The sequence below is a fragment of the Notamacropus eugenii genome, chromosome 2 (assembly GCF_028372415.1).
Source record: "Notamacropus eugenii isolate mMacEug1 chromosome 2, mMacEug1.pri_v2, whole genome shotgun sequence".
Taxonomy (NCBI): domain Eukaryota; kingdom Metazoa; phylum Chordata; class Mammalia; order Diprotodontia; family Macropodidae; genus Notamacropus; species Notamacropus eugenii.
In genome coordinates, this window is record NC_092873.1 from 38,818,008 (window position 1) to 38,834,367 (window position 16,360).

At 42.3% G+C, this 16,360-nt stretch overlaps 1 protein-coding gene across 2 annotated transcripts in view; it reads left to right on the forward strand.

Annotated features, from left to right (window-relative positions):
- The first annotated feature begins 1,586 nt into the window (after nucleotides 1–1,586).
- VPS53 (VPS53 subunit of GARP complex) overlaps nucleotides 1,587–16,360 on the forward strand; it is a 148,292-nt gene continuing 133,518 nt past the window's right edge. The window contains exons 1-2 of one of the 2 annotated variants that reach the window (XM_072639900.1): nucleotides 1,587–1,818; nucleotides 15,830–15,910. In XM_072639900.1, coding sequence (XP_072496001.1) covers nucleotides 1,732–1,818; nucleotides 15,830–15,910 — 168 coding nt within the window. In that variant the 5' untranslated portion in view covers nucleotides 1,587–1,731. The remainder of the gene's footprint in view (nucleotides 1,819–15,829; nucleotides 15,911–16,360) is intronic. The other variant, XM_072639901.1, reaches the window with a different exon arrangement.

The following is a 16,360-nucleotide window of genomic DNA, read 5'->3' on the forward strand; positions in this document are numbered from 1 at the left end:
GGGGCAATCCAGAGATCTTGATAGGGGCAGTATGGGTATGGGGTTGATGGGATCAAGGGTGGGGAGTACAACAGAGACCTGAAATGATAATGAAAAGCCCATGGGCTTCCTGAGACTGCCGGAACAAATGGGAAGATTAGATTTGAGTAAGAAAGGCCAGATTAAGTGGGAAGATTCAAGGGGAGCTCAAGGAGGCTCCCAGAGTCTGAACCTCATCAGCCTTCTAGTCTTTACTTGCAGACCTCCTGTGATGAGAAGCTCATTACCTTTCAAAACAGCCCCTTGGGACTTTAACAATTCTCATGATTAGAAAGGTTTTTGTTTCCTGACATCAAAGTGAAATCAGTTTCTTTGTAACCTCCACCCCTTGCTCCTGATTCTGCCCTCTGGGGTCAGATGGAACATGGCTAATCATCCTTTTACATGACAGCCCTTCAAATCCTTGAAGACTGGTGGCATTCCTAATTAAGAAGGCTCTTTTCATCTTTTTCTACAGTCAAAATTAGCTTTAGAAGTTAGAGGAAGCAAAAAGGGAGACTTCTAAGCTGCAATTGATTCTGGCCAGCTGTTTCTTGGGGATACAAATGCTTTTAAGGAAAGACCATTCCTTCTTAGGATTTACGATTTGAGGAAAACCAGGTATGGATAATCTGAGAGACATCCTCATTTTGAGGGGGCAGAGACAGCGGAGAAAAAACCCCTCATCATAATAAGGAAATAAAAGGTTTTCCTTATTCAAAAGTCCACGGGCTTGGTAATGGTCCAGATTCCACTCTTCCTTAGGGAGGCAGCTCTTGCCTTGAAGACAGCCTCAGTTTGAGCTCTTTCTTCAGGACTCATGAGCTGTGTGACCCTGGGTGAGTCATTTCTTCTTAGACTCCATTCAACATCAGTACAATGGTGCCACAAAGATACACTACATACCTGACAGGGTTGTTGTGCCTTTAGCAATCCTAAAATGCCATCGAAATGTTACTATTAGGAGGCAGTGTAAAAGAGTGTGTGGATCTGGAATCCAAAGATCTGGGTTCAAATCCCACCACTTGAACTGACTTACCTGTATAATATTGGGCAATTACTTCCCTCCCCCTACCTCAGTTTCCTCAGCTGAAAAATGCAGTTGGATGAGACTATTCCTGAGGTGCCTTCCATCATCAATCGGAGGATCTACTATTCATTAGCTGTGTGGTCTTGGGTAAGTCTCTTTCCCTTCCCAGACAGGTCACACAAGCAAGACGTGTCTGAGGCTGGATTTGAGCTAAGTTCTTCCCGACTCCTGAGCTTTCTAAGTCTCTTTCGGCCCCTTGATTTTACAAAGAGGGAAATAAAGACTGGTTCAAGGTCACAGAGAGGAAAAAGCACCGGGTCGGGATTCGAACCCATGTACTCCGGCTCCCAATTCAGCGTGGAGGACTGAGGACATCTGCCATCAGAGCAGGAAGCCTTAGAAGCCCCAGCCTCAGTGTGTGATACACAGCTTTAGTGGAAGGGGGCGGGGCTTCAAACCCACGTGATCCCAACTCCTCTCCTTCCCCTCCTCTCTCTGCTTTGGCTCCAGGGAAAGTCCTCCACCATCCCAGAGTTCCGTGGCTCCCGGAAGTGCGGTAGCTTCCGGAAGTATCTGGTTGCTTGACCGAGCCGGTGCTAGCGGGGGCACCAGGGGGCGGTGGGGGGGCGGGGATCGCCTCCGCCGCCGCCGCGGGCGTGGGGCTAAAGCCAGGCCGGGGCGGGATGATGGAGGAGGAGGAGCTCGAGTTTGTGGAGGAGCTGGAAGCCGTGCTGCAGCTCACCCCGGAGGTGCAGCTCGCCATTGAGCAGGTGAGGCGGGAGGGGGAGGAGGGCGGAGGCCGGAGAGACCCCGCCCCCGAGGCGGGGGGAGGGAGGCCCCGCCCCCTGGGGAAGGGAGGGCGGTGGAGGGGAGGGAGGCCCCGCCCCCGGGGTGGGGGAAGGGAAGGAGGCGGGGCCCCGCTCCTGGGTGGGGGGGAGGGGAATAGAGGAGTAGCCCCCTGGGGTGGGAGAGGGGCGAGAGAAGGGGCTGGGTGGCGCTGTGGATTGAGCGCTGGGCCTGGAGTCAGAAAGACTTGAGTTCAAATCCCGCCTGAGACACTTAGCAGCAGTGTGACCCTGGACAAGTCGCCTAACCTCACTTTTCGTAGAATGAGGACAGTGACAACCCCTAGACCAACTTTAAAGCGCCTCGGGGAGAGGAGCTGAATGGGGAGGCTCAGATCCTTTGGAGAGGGGCCTGGGTTTGAGGCTGGCCTTATCTTTGGTGGTGGGGGAGGGGTCCGAGCTGTCTGGAAATGAATGTGTGTGGGGGGGAGCTGTGAGGTGGGGCTGTCAGAGAATGACCTGAGGAGGAATGGTTGGGGTCCTAAGAGCCCCTCCCCCCACGAGATTGGGGTCATTACCCTCTTGTCTCAGGTGCGCAGGTTTCCCAGAGTTCCGGGTTGAGTGGTGTGAGGATGGGATGAGGAGGAAGTCAGGTTGGCTTGTGAGAAAGCTGCCTGGAGTGGGGGTTGAGGGGGGTCCTGGTCTCTGGTTTGGATTGGCAAATCAGGACTTGTTGCAGTCAGGCCGCCCTGGATTCCTCATGGTATGGGAAGTCAGGGCTTCCACATTGGGTTCTCATAGTGCAACCAAGAGACTCAGCTTTGAGTGAAGGGGCTTTTCTGGGGATGGTGTCCTAGTGAGGGCTGCTGCCCTGAGGGCTTGGCCCCTAGCTGGGAGGAGGTAGGGTAGTACTCACTAGGCTGCTCCTTTCTTTTCCTAATGCTGCCTCAGAGCTTCCTCCCTGCATCTCCACCCCCCAACCCCCAGTTCACCTTTTGGATGATGAAGAGAACTTTAGGCCTTCATCTGGACTGTGTTGGTTTTTACTTCAGATTAAACTTGGAAGGAAGAAATAATTAAGGGATTTTTATAGTTGATAAGATTGAGAATTCTTGTAATTGTCCTCCCAGGCTTGAGTGAATTAATAAGAAGACTTTCTTTCAGAAAAGGCTTTGCACCTCTTCCCGTATCTCCTTTGTTGATTGTGAGGAAAGTGAAAGGTTATAGTGTTCACATAGACCAGGATTTCTGTCTCTGCCTGACCCACCAACTAAAGCAAAATTGCCTGGGGAGTTGTTGGGGAAGAATTTGGAGAAGGCAGAATATCTGCCCACAATGCCACATGTCTAGATGACGGAAAGAATGAATACTGGGCAGCTGAACAGTTTCTAGCAGCCCCTGCTATTGATTCTTTACTCCTGTTGAAGGGGCTCAGTGGCCTGATACTGATAGCCGAAAAGATTCCCCCTTAGAAGATGCCAGACACATGATCATCCAGCCTTTGCTCAGACTTCCTGTGAAGGACAATTCCCTCCCTACCTTGCTTGGGCTGCATTACAGTCTTGATTTCCTCTGAATTTTAAGTTTATGCTTAGATCAAGTCTCAATTTAATTCTGTCAGCACTTATTAATGAATCAGTAAACATTAAGCCAGGCATAATACATGCCAAGCACTGTGCTAAACATAGAGACATGCAAAAGACAGTCCCTGTCTTCAAGGAGCTTGTAGTCTAATGGGGGAGATAACATGAAAACAAATATATACAAAGTGGACTGTGTATGAGATAAATAGGAAATAATTTAACAGAGTGTAGGCATTCCCTGCCAGATGCAAGGCTTGGCTCTAGGGTCACAAAGACAAGTAGTTTACATTCTGGGGGCATTCTATAGCAACCCAGTATTAAGGTTAGACACGGTCATTTTGGGGGCACTGGTAATGGGGGGTTCAGGAAAGGCCTCTTCTTTTTTTTTTTTTTTTTATTATTAAATTTATTTATTTAACTTTTAACATTCATTTTCACAAAATTTTGGGTTACAAATTTTCTCCCCTTTTATCCCCTCCCCCCCCAAACACCAAGCATTCTAATTGCCCCTATGACCAATCTGCTCTCTCTTCTATCATCCCTCTCTGCCCTTGTCTCCATCTTCTCTTTTGTCCTGTAGGGGCAGATAGCTTTCTATACCCCTTTACCTGTTTTTCTTATTTCCTAGTGGCAAGAACATTACTCGACAGTTGATCCTAACACTCTGAGTTCCAACTTCTCTTCCTCCCTCCCTCCCCACCCCTTCCCTTTGGAAGGCAAGCAATTCAATATAGGCCATATCTGTGTAGTTTTGCAAATGACTTCCATAATAGTTGTGTTGTATAGGACTAACTATATTTCCCTCCATCCTATCCTGTCCCCCATTACTTCTATTCTCTTTTGATCCTATCCCTCCCCATGAGTGTCGACCTCGAATTGCACTCTCCTCCTCATGCCCTCCCTTCTATCATCCCCCCCACCCTGCTTGTCCCCTTATCCCCCACTTTCCTGTATTGTGAGATAGGTTTGCCTACCAAAATGAGTGTGCACTTTATTCTTTTCTTTAGTGGAATGTGATGAGAGTAGACTTCATGTTTTTCTCTCACCTCCCCTCTTTATCCCTCCACTAATGAGTCTTTTGATTGCCTCTTTTATGAGAGATAACCTGCCCCATTCAATTTCTCCCTTTCTCCTCCCAATATATTTCTCTCTCACTGCTTGATTTCATTTTGTTTTAAAGATATGATCCCATCCTATTCAATTCACTCTGTGCACTCTGTCTCTATGTATGTGAGCGTGTGTGCATGTGTAATCCCACCCAGTACCCAGATACTGAAATGTTTCAAGAGTTACAAATATTGTCTTTCCATGTAGGAATGTAAACAGTTCAGCTTTAGTAAGTCCCTTATGACTTCACTTTGCTGTTCACCTTTTCATGGTTCTCTTCATTCTTGTGTTTGAAAGTCAAATTTTCTTTTCAGCTCTGGTCTTTTCATCAAGAATACTTGAAAATCCTCTATTTCATTGAAAGACCATTTTTTCCCCTGAAGTATTATAGTCAGTTTTGCTGGGTAGGTGATTCTTGGTTTTAGTCCTAGTTCCTTTGACTTCTGGAATATACTGTTCCATGCCCTTCGATCCCTTAATGTAGAGGCTGCTAGATCTTGTGTTATCCTGATTGTATTTCCACAATACTTGAATTGTTTCTTTCTAGCTGCCTGCAGTATTTTCTCCTTGACCTGGGAACTCTGGAATTTGGCCACAATGTTCCTAGGAGTTTCTCTTTTTGGATCTCTTTCAGGCGGTGTTCTGTGGATTCCTTGAATATTTATTTTGCCCTCTGGTTCTAGAATCTCAGGGCAGTTTTCCTTGATAATTTCATGAAAGATGATGTCTAGGCTCTTCTTTTGATCATGGCTTTCAGGTAGTCCCATAATTTTTAAATTGTCTCTCCTGGATCTATTTTCCAGGTCTGTTGTTTTTCCAATGAGATATTTCACATTATCTTCCATTTTTCCATTCTTCTCTCTTTGTTCTGTGATTTCTTGGTTTTGCATAAAGTCATTAGCCTCCATCTGTGCCATTCTAGTTTTGAAAGAACTATTTTCTTCAGTGAGCTTTTGAATCTCCTTTTCCATTTGGCTAATTCTGCTTTTGAAAGCATTCTTCTCCTCATTGGCTTTTTGAACCTCTTTTGCCAATTGAGTTAGGCTAGTTTTCAAGGTGTTAATTTCTTCAACATTTTTTTGGGTCTCCCTTAGCAGGGAGCTGATCTGCTGTTCATGCTTTGACTTCATGTCTCTCATTTCTCTTCCCAGCTTTTCCTCCACCTCTCTAACTTGATTTTCAAAATCCTTTTTGAGCTCTTCCATGGCCTGAGCCCATTGGGTGGGCTGGGACACAGAAGCCTTGATTTCTGTGTCTTTGCCTGATGGTAAGCATTGTTCTTCCTCATCAGAAAGGAAGGGAGGAAATGCCTGTTCGCCAAGAAAGTAACCTTCTATAGTCTTATTTCTTTTCCCTTTTCTGGGCATTTTCCCAGCCAGTGACTTGACCTCTGAATATTTTCCTCACACCCACCTCACCTCCTGATCCTCCCAGCCCGTGTTTGTGGTCTGAGATTCAAATGCTGCTTCCAGCCTCAGGGCTTTTGGCGGGGGCAGGGCTGCTATTCAGTATGAGATTATGTTCTGGTGCTGAGGTCGGGGCAGGGCCACCTCTCAAGCTCAGTTCCCTCAGGGGGTTTATGCACAGACCTTCCGCAATGGATTCAGGCTCCCGCCCGCTTGGGGAGCCCCTGTCTGCAGCCGCCTCTCAGCTTCTACCTCCCGGGGGGGGGGGCCTGAATTATGGGGGCACCCCACTCCCCTCTCGACCTGCCAAAGAGACTCTCTCACCCACCCCTGTCACCTGTGGGTGGAGGGACTTGTGCGGCCGCTGGAGATCCCGTCCCTGAAGCCTGCTCGGATCTGTTTCTCTCGGTGCCGCAGCCGTGGCCGCAGCAGGTCTGGGCTGGGCTTTGTGTCTGCAGCGCGACGGACCTTTTGCGAGAGGTTTGCAGATCCCTCTGTGGGTGGAGGGACCCGCGTGGCCGCTGGAGATCCTGTCTGTGAAGCCTGCTCCGATCTTTTCCTCTCGGTGCCGCGGCCGCGGCAGGGCTGCACTCAGCTCCCAGTCCCGGCGCCCAGTCCGCAGCGCGAAGGTCCCCCCGAGAGAGGTTTGCAGGTCTCTCTGGAACAGAAATCTCCCTCGCTCCAATGTTCCGTGGCCTCTGGGTGCGGAATTCGCCGTGAGTTACTTCCCTGTAGCCATTCTATGGGTTGTGGGTTCAGAGCTATGTGTATGTGCGTCTTTCTACTCCGCCATCTTAGCTCCGCCCCCTTCCTCTGCTCTCAAAGGAGAGGGTCAGACTCAGTGACCTGTAGGGCCCATTTCATGATGCTCTAAATTTATGTTCTGTGACGCTTAGTCTAGAGAAAGAAACGAATTGACAAAATTAGCAGTATTTACTGCTGACAACAATATTAGGGAATCCTAAAGAAAGTAATTGAGACAGTAGCTTCATTTAAGTAGGCAGAATGTGAAACAGATCCACAAAAATCAATAGCACTTCTATAGACCAATAACAAAATCCAGGAGGAAATAAAATGCATAGCTGTTAACCTGCCAAGACACATTCAAGACATGTATAGATACAGTTACAAAAGGGAGCAAAATGGTTTCCATGACTTTTGTTAGCATAGCCTAACTGAGGGCTGGCTATTTGGTACTTGTGGCCGGGCCATGCTAGCATGATAAAAATTACAATGCTTAGCCAGTCAGGAAATATTTTTTGAGCATCTGCTATGTGCCAGCCACTATGCTAAGTGCTGGGAATACAGAAAGAGGCAAAAGTTGGTCCCTGCCCTCAAGGAGCTGACAGTTTAATTGGGGGGAACAGTAAGCAAACAACTCTGTACACCCTAACATCTGCACTCCCTAAATTAATTTACTGATACCATGTTATATCACTCTACTCGTGGGATATTTTATTGCACTAGAGAGACTAATCACACTTCTTTTGTTGTTAGAAAAGGGTCTAGAATCTCAAGGGAAATTTTTTTTTAAGTTGGAATGAAAGGGAATAGCCCTTTTAGACATCAGACTATACTCTCAAGCCAAAATCATCAAAATCATTTGGTGTTGGGTAAAAAAAGGAGCAAAGCAACAGGGGAGATAAGGAAAAATCAGAAGCAAGTAATTCAGTAAGCCAGTGTTCATTGTAGTAGAGACCATGCACTGGTTGCGGAAGAACTACCTAGTTGAACAACTGCTGGGAACACTGGAAAGCAGCTTGGTAGGAGTTAGCTTTAGCTCAGTACCTTACACCATATGGCACAATGAACTCAAAATGGTTATACAATGGTTATACAAATTAAAGGTCATACCTTTAAAGAATTAGAAGAGGGCTGTATTTCCTCCTTTTCAGCTTCCACCCATTTCTCTTAATTCTGATCTCAAGGGCCAAGCAATTCTAATTTTTTAAATGATTGTTATATTTTTTTTCTATTAACAAAATTTTCTTTTCCTTTTCTTCCACAATTAAAAAGAAAAAAAATGTATAAAAACAGTGTCCTTGTAACAGATACCTGTAGTCAAGCTCATCGACCAAGTCCAAGAACCATGTTTCATTCTACACTTTGAGTCAGTGAGCAGTATGTATCATCAGAAGTTTTCTGAAGTTGTGCTTGGTCATTGAAGGGATCAAAGTTTCTAAGACTTTCACAATTGTTTTGTTTTTACAGAATTGTTCTTAATGTATAAACTGTTCTCTCAATTCTGCTCATTTCATTCTACATCAGTTCATTCAAGTCTTCCTAGGTTTCTCTGAAACGTCCCCTTCAGTATTTCTCGTATTAAAATAGTATTACATTATACTCATATACAGTAATTTGTTCAGCCATTCTCCAATGGATGGGCATCCCCTCGATTTCTACTTCTTCACTGCTACAAAAAGAACTGCTATAAGTATTTTTGTACGTATGTACTTTACATTTACTCTACATTTGTACTTCTTTCTTTGTTTTTTGGGGGGAATAGAGTTACAAGTGGTATCACTGGGATAGAGTATGCAGTTTAGTAACTTTTGAGGCATAATTCTAGATTGCTTTCCAGAATAGTTGACTAGTTCAGAGCTCCATCAACAATGCATTAATGTGCCTGTTTTCCTGCAGCCCTTCCAGCATTTGTCCTTTTCCTTTTTTTTTCAACTTTGCCAATCTCATAGATATGAGGTAGAACCTTAGAGTTGCTTTAATTTGTATTTCTCTAATTATTAGTGAGTTGGAGCATTTTTTTATGACTGCTGATAGCTTAAGATTTTTTTCTTAGCAAATCCTTTATATCCTTTGACCATTAATCAGTTGTGAATGACTCTTAGTCTTATGCATATGAATTAGTTCCTTATTGTCCTGGAAACAAGCAATTCTAACAATAATTCTAATTAATCTTCCACTTGACAGTCTTTTCCTTAAAGACAGTATCATATCTTTCCTAAGTATTTTGGTTCTTCTGACTGATCCTGTTCTGGTAAAAGTTTGAGGCCTTTCATGATTTTGGTTACTCTCCAGATGATTTATCTCCCACATTTCATTCCCCTTCTAAAATGTAAGGCCCTGAGCAAATGTTCCCCATTTGGTGCCCCTGGCCAAGGCAGAGGCTAGTGGAACCATTCCCTCCTTGTTCTTAGGGGCTTGCAATGTGGCCTGAGATGGCATTTGCCTTCTGGGCTTCTCTGTCATACTGTATCCTAGCCAGTTTTCAGCCCTCTTGAAACCCCCAGCTCTTTTAAATAATAATAATAATTTCCTTCCGTAAGATTTTGAGTTTTAAATTTTCTCCCCCTCTTTCCTTCCCCTCCCCAAGACAGCATGCATTCTGGTATAGGCTTTGCTTATACATTCATATTAAACATATTTTCACATTAGTCATGATATAAAGAAGAATTAGAACTAATAGGAAGAACCATGAGAAAGAAGAAACAAAACAAAAGAAAAGCAGAGCAAATAGTGTGCTTCCCTCTGCATTCAGACTGCAAAGTTCTTTCTCTGGATATGGAGAGCATTTTTCACCATGAATCTCTTGGAGTCTCTGCTCCTTGCATTACTGAGAAGAGCTAAGTCTAACAAAGTCAATCATTGAACAGTGTGACTGTTACTGTGGACAATGTTCTCCTGGTTCTGCTCACTTCCCTCAGCATCAATTCGTTCAAATCTTTCCAGGTTTTTCTGAAGTCTTCTTGCTTGTTATTTCTTAAAGCACAATAGCATTCTATCACATTCATATACCACAACTTGTTCAGCCATTCCCGAATTGGTGAATTCCAATTCTTTGCCACCACAAAAAGAGCAGCTATAAATATTTTTGTACATGTGGGTCCTTTTCCCATTTTTATGATCTTTTAGGAACCTAGAAGACCTAGAAGTGGTATTGCAGGGTCAAAGGGTATGCACAGTTTTATAACCCTTTGGGCATATTTCCAAATTGCTCTCTAGAATGGTTGGATCAGTTCACAACTCCACCAATACATAAGTGTTCCAATTTTCCCACATCTTCTCCAACATTTATCATTTTCCTGTTTTATCATATTAGCCCATCTGATGGGTGAGATGTGATATCTCAGAGTTGATTTGATTTCCTTTTCTCTAATCAGTAGTGATTTAGAGCATTTTTTCATATTGCTATAGATAGCTTTAATTTCTTCCTCTGAAAACTGCCTGTTCATATCCTTTGACCATTTATCAATTGGGGAATGACTTGTATTCTAATAAATTTGATTCAGTTTTCTCTATATGTTTTAGAAATGAGGCCTTTATCAGACACACTGGCTATAAAAATTGTTTCCTAGCTTTCTACTTCCTTTCTAATCTTGGTTGCATTGACTTTGTTTCTGCAAAAACTTTTCAACTTAATGTAATCAAAATCGTCCATTTTGCATTTCATAATGTTCTCTGCCTCTTCCCTTCTCAATAGATCTGAGAGGTAAACTATATCCTAGTTTGCTTATAGCATCAGTCTTTATATCTATCATGTACTCATTTTGACTTTATCTTGGTAGAGGGTATAAGATGTTGGTCTGTGCCTAGTTTCTGCTAACCTGTTTTCTGGTTTTCCCAGCAGTTTTTGTCAAATAGTGAGTACTTATCCCAGAAGCTGGAGGGTTTGAATTTATCAAATAGTAGATTACTATAGTCATTGACTATTGTGTCTTGCATAACTAACCTATTCCACTGATCCATCACTCTATTTCTTAGCCAGTACCAAGTAGTTCTGCTGATTGCTACTCTATAATATAATTTGAGATCTGGTACAGCTGGGCTACCTTCCCTTACATTTCTTTTCATTAATTCCCTTGATACTCTGAACCTTTTGTTCTTCCAGATGAATTTTGTTATTTTTTCTAGCTCTATAAAATAATTTTTTGGTAGTATTTGTGGCACTGAATAGGTAATTTAATTTATGTAGAATTGTCATTTTTTTATATTAGCTTGGCCTACCTATGAGCAACTGACATTTTTCCAATTATTTAGGTCTGCCTTTATTTGTGTGAAAAGTGTTTTGTAATTGTAATTTATCTAGTTCCTGGGTTTATTTAGGCAGGTAGATTTCCAAATATTTTGTAATGTCTGCAGTAACTTTAAATGGAATTTCTCTTTCTATCTCTTTTGCTGTTGGACTTTGTTGGTTATATATAAAAATGCTGATGATTTATGTGGGTTTATTGTACATCCTGCAGCTTTGCTAAGTTTATTATTTCAAGTAATTTTTTACTTGATTCTCTAGGATTCCACAAGTATATCATCATATCATCTACAAAGAGTAATAGCTTTGTTTCTTCCTTGCCTATTCTAATTCCTTCAGTTTTCTTCTCTTACTGCTAAAGCTAACATTTCTAGTACTATATTGAATAACAGTGGTGATAATGGACATCTTTGTTTCACCCCCCACAACCCCCATCTTATTGGAGATGCTTCTAGCTTATCCCCATTACATAGAATACTTGCTGATGGTTTTAGATATATGCTACCTATTGTTTTAAGGAAGACACCATTTATTCCTATGCTCTCTAGTGTTTTTAATAGGGATGGTGGTGTATTTTGTCAAATGCTTTTTTTGCATATATTGAGATAATCATGATTTCTGTTAGTTTTGTTGTTGATATGGTCAGTTATGCTGATAGTTTTCCTAATATTGAACCAGCCCTGCTTTCCTGGTATAAATCCTGCCTGGTCATAGTGTATTATCCTTGACATAAGTTGCTATAATCTCTTTGCTAATATTTTATTTAAATTTTTTGCATCTATGTTCATTGGGAAAATTGGTCCATAATTTTCTTTCTCTGTTTTGGTTCTTCCCGGTTTAGGTAGCAGCACCATTTTTGTATCATAAAAAGAATTTGGTAGGATTCCTTTGCCTGTTTTCCCAAATAGTTTATATATTATTAGAATTAATTGTTCTTTAAATGTTTGATAGAATTCACTTGTAAATCCATCTGGACCTGGAGATTTTTTCTTAGGGAATTCATTGATGGCTTGTTCAATTTCTTTTTCTGAAATAGGATTACTTAAGTATTTTATTTCCTCTTCTGTTAATCTGGACGATTTATATTTTGGTAAATATTCATCCATTTCACTGAGATTGTCAAATTTATTGGCATACAGTTGGGCAAAATAGCTCCTAATAATTGTTTTGTTTTTTCTTCATTGGTGGTGAATTCACCCTTTTCATTTTTGATGCTGGTAATTCGATTTTCTTCTTTCTTTTTTTAGTCAAATTGACAAAAGGTTTATCTATTTTATTGCTTTTTTCATAAAACCAACTCTTAGTTTTATTTATTAGTTCAATAGTTTTTTTAATTTCAATTTTATTAATCCCTCTTTTGGTTTTTGGAATTTCTAATTTGATATTTAATTGGTGATTTTTAATTTGTTCTCTTTCTAGGTTTTTTAGTTCCATCCCCAATTCATTGATCTCTTCTTTCTCTAATTTATTCATGTAAGCATCCAGCTCTTTTTAATATGTAGAATCATAGATCTGGAGCTGGAATGGCATCTGGTCTAATCTGTATATTTTACTGATATGGGAAACTGAGACTCAGAGAAATTAAATGACTTGTGTAAGACTACCTTATAAGTAGCAAATGTAGAATTTGATCCCAAGTCCTCAGAATCCAGAGTTAATGCTTTCCCTCTGGGTGACACTGCCTCTCAGATACATACATGCTGCTCTCTAGCCAGTGCCTCATCTATTTTGTACTTTTCAGGTGAATTTTGGAACTCAAGTGAGCACTTTGCATATCGCTATTAAAATTCATCTTATTGGATTTGGCTCACTTTTGAATCATTAGCTATTCCTCTCAGTTATGTGTTAGCTGGAAATTTGTTCAGTATGCCATCGATGCCTTTCTGAATGAGCTGGACCTCCCACTAGGGTCCCATAGGCTGGAAAGGAAGAAATAAAGCCTTTCCCTTAATAGATATTTGTTTGATATATGGTCTTGTAAATTAGAGAGTTTTCAAGACACTGCATTTTACTCTTTCTCAGGAACAAATCAAACATCACACATAAGTTCATTGTGTGTTTAAATAAGCAAGCATCCTGAAATCAAGATGACCTGTGGCATGTTCTTGCCCCATGCAGCAAGGATGGCTTTTCTTAAGTCATGACTGCAGAGATATGATACTTGAAAGATTCTGCATAGTGGTTTGTGTTGTTTTAGGGAAGAGACATATGTGAGAAGGAATGGAGAATTCATAGCTTGTGATTATAGGTCAGAATGCTATACATGTAACAAAAGAAAAAATAACATATGTGCCAGTCTTACTTTAAAAACAAAACAACATTTTTTGCCTAACAGCTTCCAAATGCCTTTGGAAGATTTCATTTATCAGAAGACATATTGGAGTTTTTGGCAACAAAAATGCTAAGGGAGATTTCTTAGGGTTCCCTACACTTAGATCTCCGGATTTCACATCAGAGTGGTAAAATGTAGTTAACCTAGGTGAAGAGCTGACAGTTTTCTTAATCCTTCATTTGATATATTCTACAATCACATGAGGTGATGGTGTTTTTTAACAAGGCGCCTTGCTGTTTTTTAACAGCACACTGTCTGAATGTCATCTCTTCTAGACAAGTTCAGAAGAGTAGAAATCATTTAAGAACTGTTACCCATAGATCCATAAGATGTAGTGAATTATGTTCCTGCTCAGATTGTTTATTCGCCAATCTATTATTTTTCTCTCTATGTGCATACACACATACTGCTATTAGCAGACTATTTTCTTATTTTGATGATTATCACCAGGCTTAGCCTGAGACTGACACTAAAATTTGTGAATCTTTCATCAATCAAATTCACTTTCAGTAAACATTTCCTAAGCATAGCACTGTCCTAGGTAATGGTTGAGCTATGAGGTTTAGAATAGAGTCTCTGAGGTGGGCTGATTCACACCCAGAGAACTGATACTAAATACTACTGATGAGTGTGCAAGAGGAACACACGCAATGCTGGTTGACATCTTAGGAGGAGAAGCTCGTTGATCAGTGGGAGTTAGGAAAGCCTTCATGGAAATAGTGATGTTGAGTGGGGCTTCGAGAATAGGGAGGGATTCAGCAGGTGGGGAAAGGAAGACATTCTGGATCAGAGAGCAGTGTGAGCAAAGACAGAAAAGTGGGGAAGGGCAAGGTGTGTCCTGGGAGCAGTTGGACTGGAGCCAGATTTGGTGGGGATTGAGCATGAGAGAGCATGAGAGAGGTCGGATTGTGGAGGAGCTTGACAGAATAACAACATGGGAATTTTGATCAGAAGGGTATTGAACAGAGGGATGATGTGATCAGATCCATGGACTAGGGAAGGCTAGCCTGGCTGCTGTGAGAAGGATGGATGGAGAGAGAAGGGGAGGAATAGAGCTCAGAGAAGCTGCCTTTGCAGTAGTTCAGGTGGATGGTAATGGAGATGTGTATTCGGGTGATGCAGAGAGAGTGGCAAAGAACACAAGAAGAATTGTAGGGTTGACTTCTAAAAAATAGAGTTTTATGGCTTCCTTTTTATTATGACATCACCTCCATTTCCCAATGGATTCTCCATTCTCTCTTCCCCTAGAGAGCCATCCTTTATAGCAAAGAATAAAAAAGGGAAAGAAACCAACCAGCACATCAGAAGAGTCTGAAATATGCACCATGTTCCACTTGGAGGCCCCCACCTTTGCAAGGGGAGGGCTGGTGCCTTCTTGGACTGTGGAGGTCGAGTTGATGATGCTTGGTAACTGATTGAATGTAAGGACAGATAAGGAAAGTCAATTTTCCATCTTGGGAAATGGGATGAATGGTGGCAGATAGAATGGCAGAAGGAAGAAATTGGGTGCAGAAGATGATATACTCAGTTTAATATGATGAGTTGGAGGTTCTGCAGGGACATGCTACTGTAAAGAAATATATGCAATTGGAGATGTGGATCTAGAGCTGGGAATGCATGTGGGGGAAATAAGTTTGGGAGCCAATTGAATAGCGCTTGTAGTCCAAGGTCAGAATTGAACGAAATGACCGAGGGAATGAGATCTTGGGGAGCACCCATTGGCAGGGGTCTGGACGAGAGTGATAAGCCAGTCAAACAAGAAATATTTCTTAATTGCCCACCATGTGCCAAGCACTGTGCTGAGGGCTAGGGATACAGAAAGAAGCAGAAGAGCCCACTGAGGGAACAGAGAAGGGGTAATAGGGAGGCAAGAAAAAAGCAGGAGAATGGTTTTTGGAAGCCAGGAGAGGACATGGTATTAGGTTAGGAGGTCCAATCAACAGATCAGGTGCCATAATGTGTTTAGGAAGTATTGGGATGAAAAGGCCATTGGATCTGGTACCATCAGTTGTGTGCTCTAATTTTTTTCACACTGTATTTTTTAAGCATTTAAAAATAACAAACTGAGCAGGGGTCTAAAGGCTTCACCAGATTGCCAAAGACGTCCGTGATGCAAAAATGATTAAGAGCCTCTGCTTTAGGGGAAAGCTGCAAGCCTTAACTGGGGACCACCAAGTGAGTGCTCTGGGGAAAGCAGGACCCACAGGACAAAGGTGCTAAGGTAGCAGGATTCATCACCTAAATGGAGCTGCAGCTGCCATCTTGAAACTGGACTCCCCATGCTGGAGCTGGGGCTGACACCAACAAAGCAGAACATGGAAAGAATAGAATTGGTAATGCCACCAGGGCACCTTGGGCATGATGGTGCTAATACCATGGCCAGATGTCATCATGTATTACGGTATTGCCAGAACATATTCCCAAGACCATTTCCATGTTTATACCAAACTCTCAACAGGCAGCATTCCTGGGGTCATCAGAGCAGCTCCTCTGTGCTATGATTTTTGAAAACACAAATGGCAACTAGTGAGAATCTCTCTCTCTCTTTCTCCCTCCCTCCTCTACCTCACTTTTTACTTAGGTGTTTCCAAGCCAGGATCCTCTGGACCGAGCAGATTTTAATGCTGTGGAATACATCAATACCCTTTTCCCTACAGAACAAGTAAGTTTACTTCCTTAACTTTCATTCATGGGAGTAGATTGCCTTCCCAAACAAAGGTTTGGGATCTACCTTCTCCTTAGCCACTGTGGTGGCCTTGGCCTAGGGAAGGGTCATTCACAGCTGAGAAGTAAATACAGGTCAAACCCATTATTATTAGCTTTGTAGACCAGTCACAGATTTGCTGGGTTTCTATAGAATTTTGTTCTAATGAGCAAATTGCTAGAAATCAGTGACTGGGCTTTAAGAATCGTCTGGACTCAGCAGTGAATTTAAGTGAAAAGGTATATTTGAGTGAAAGTGAGGAAAGAGGTGCATATGCCAGTGACTCCCCTCCTTCCTCCAGATTTTCACTCTCCCTTGGTGGTGTGCTGGTTTGATAGTAAGGTGCTTTCTTGCAGATGTGAGGGGGTTATTTTTGTAGGGATGGAGTGGGAAGCAGAATCAACAACT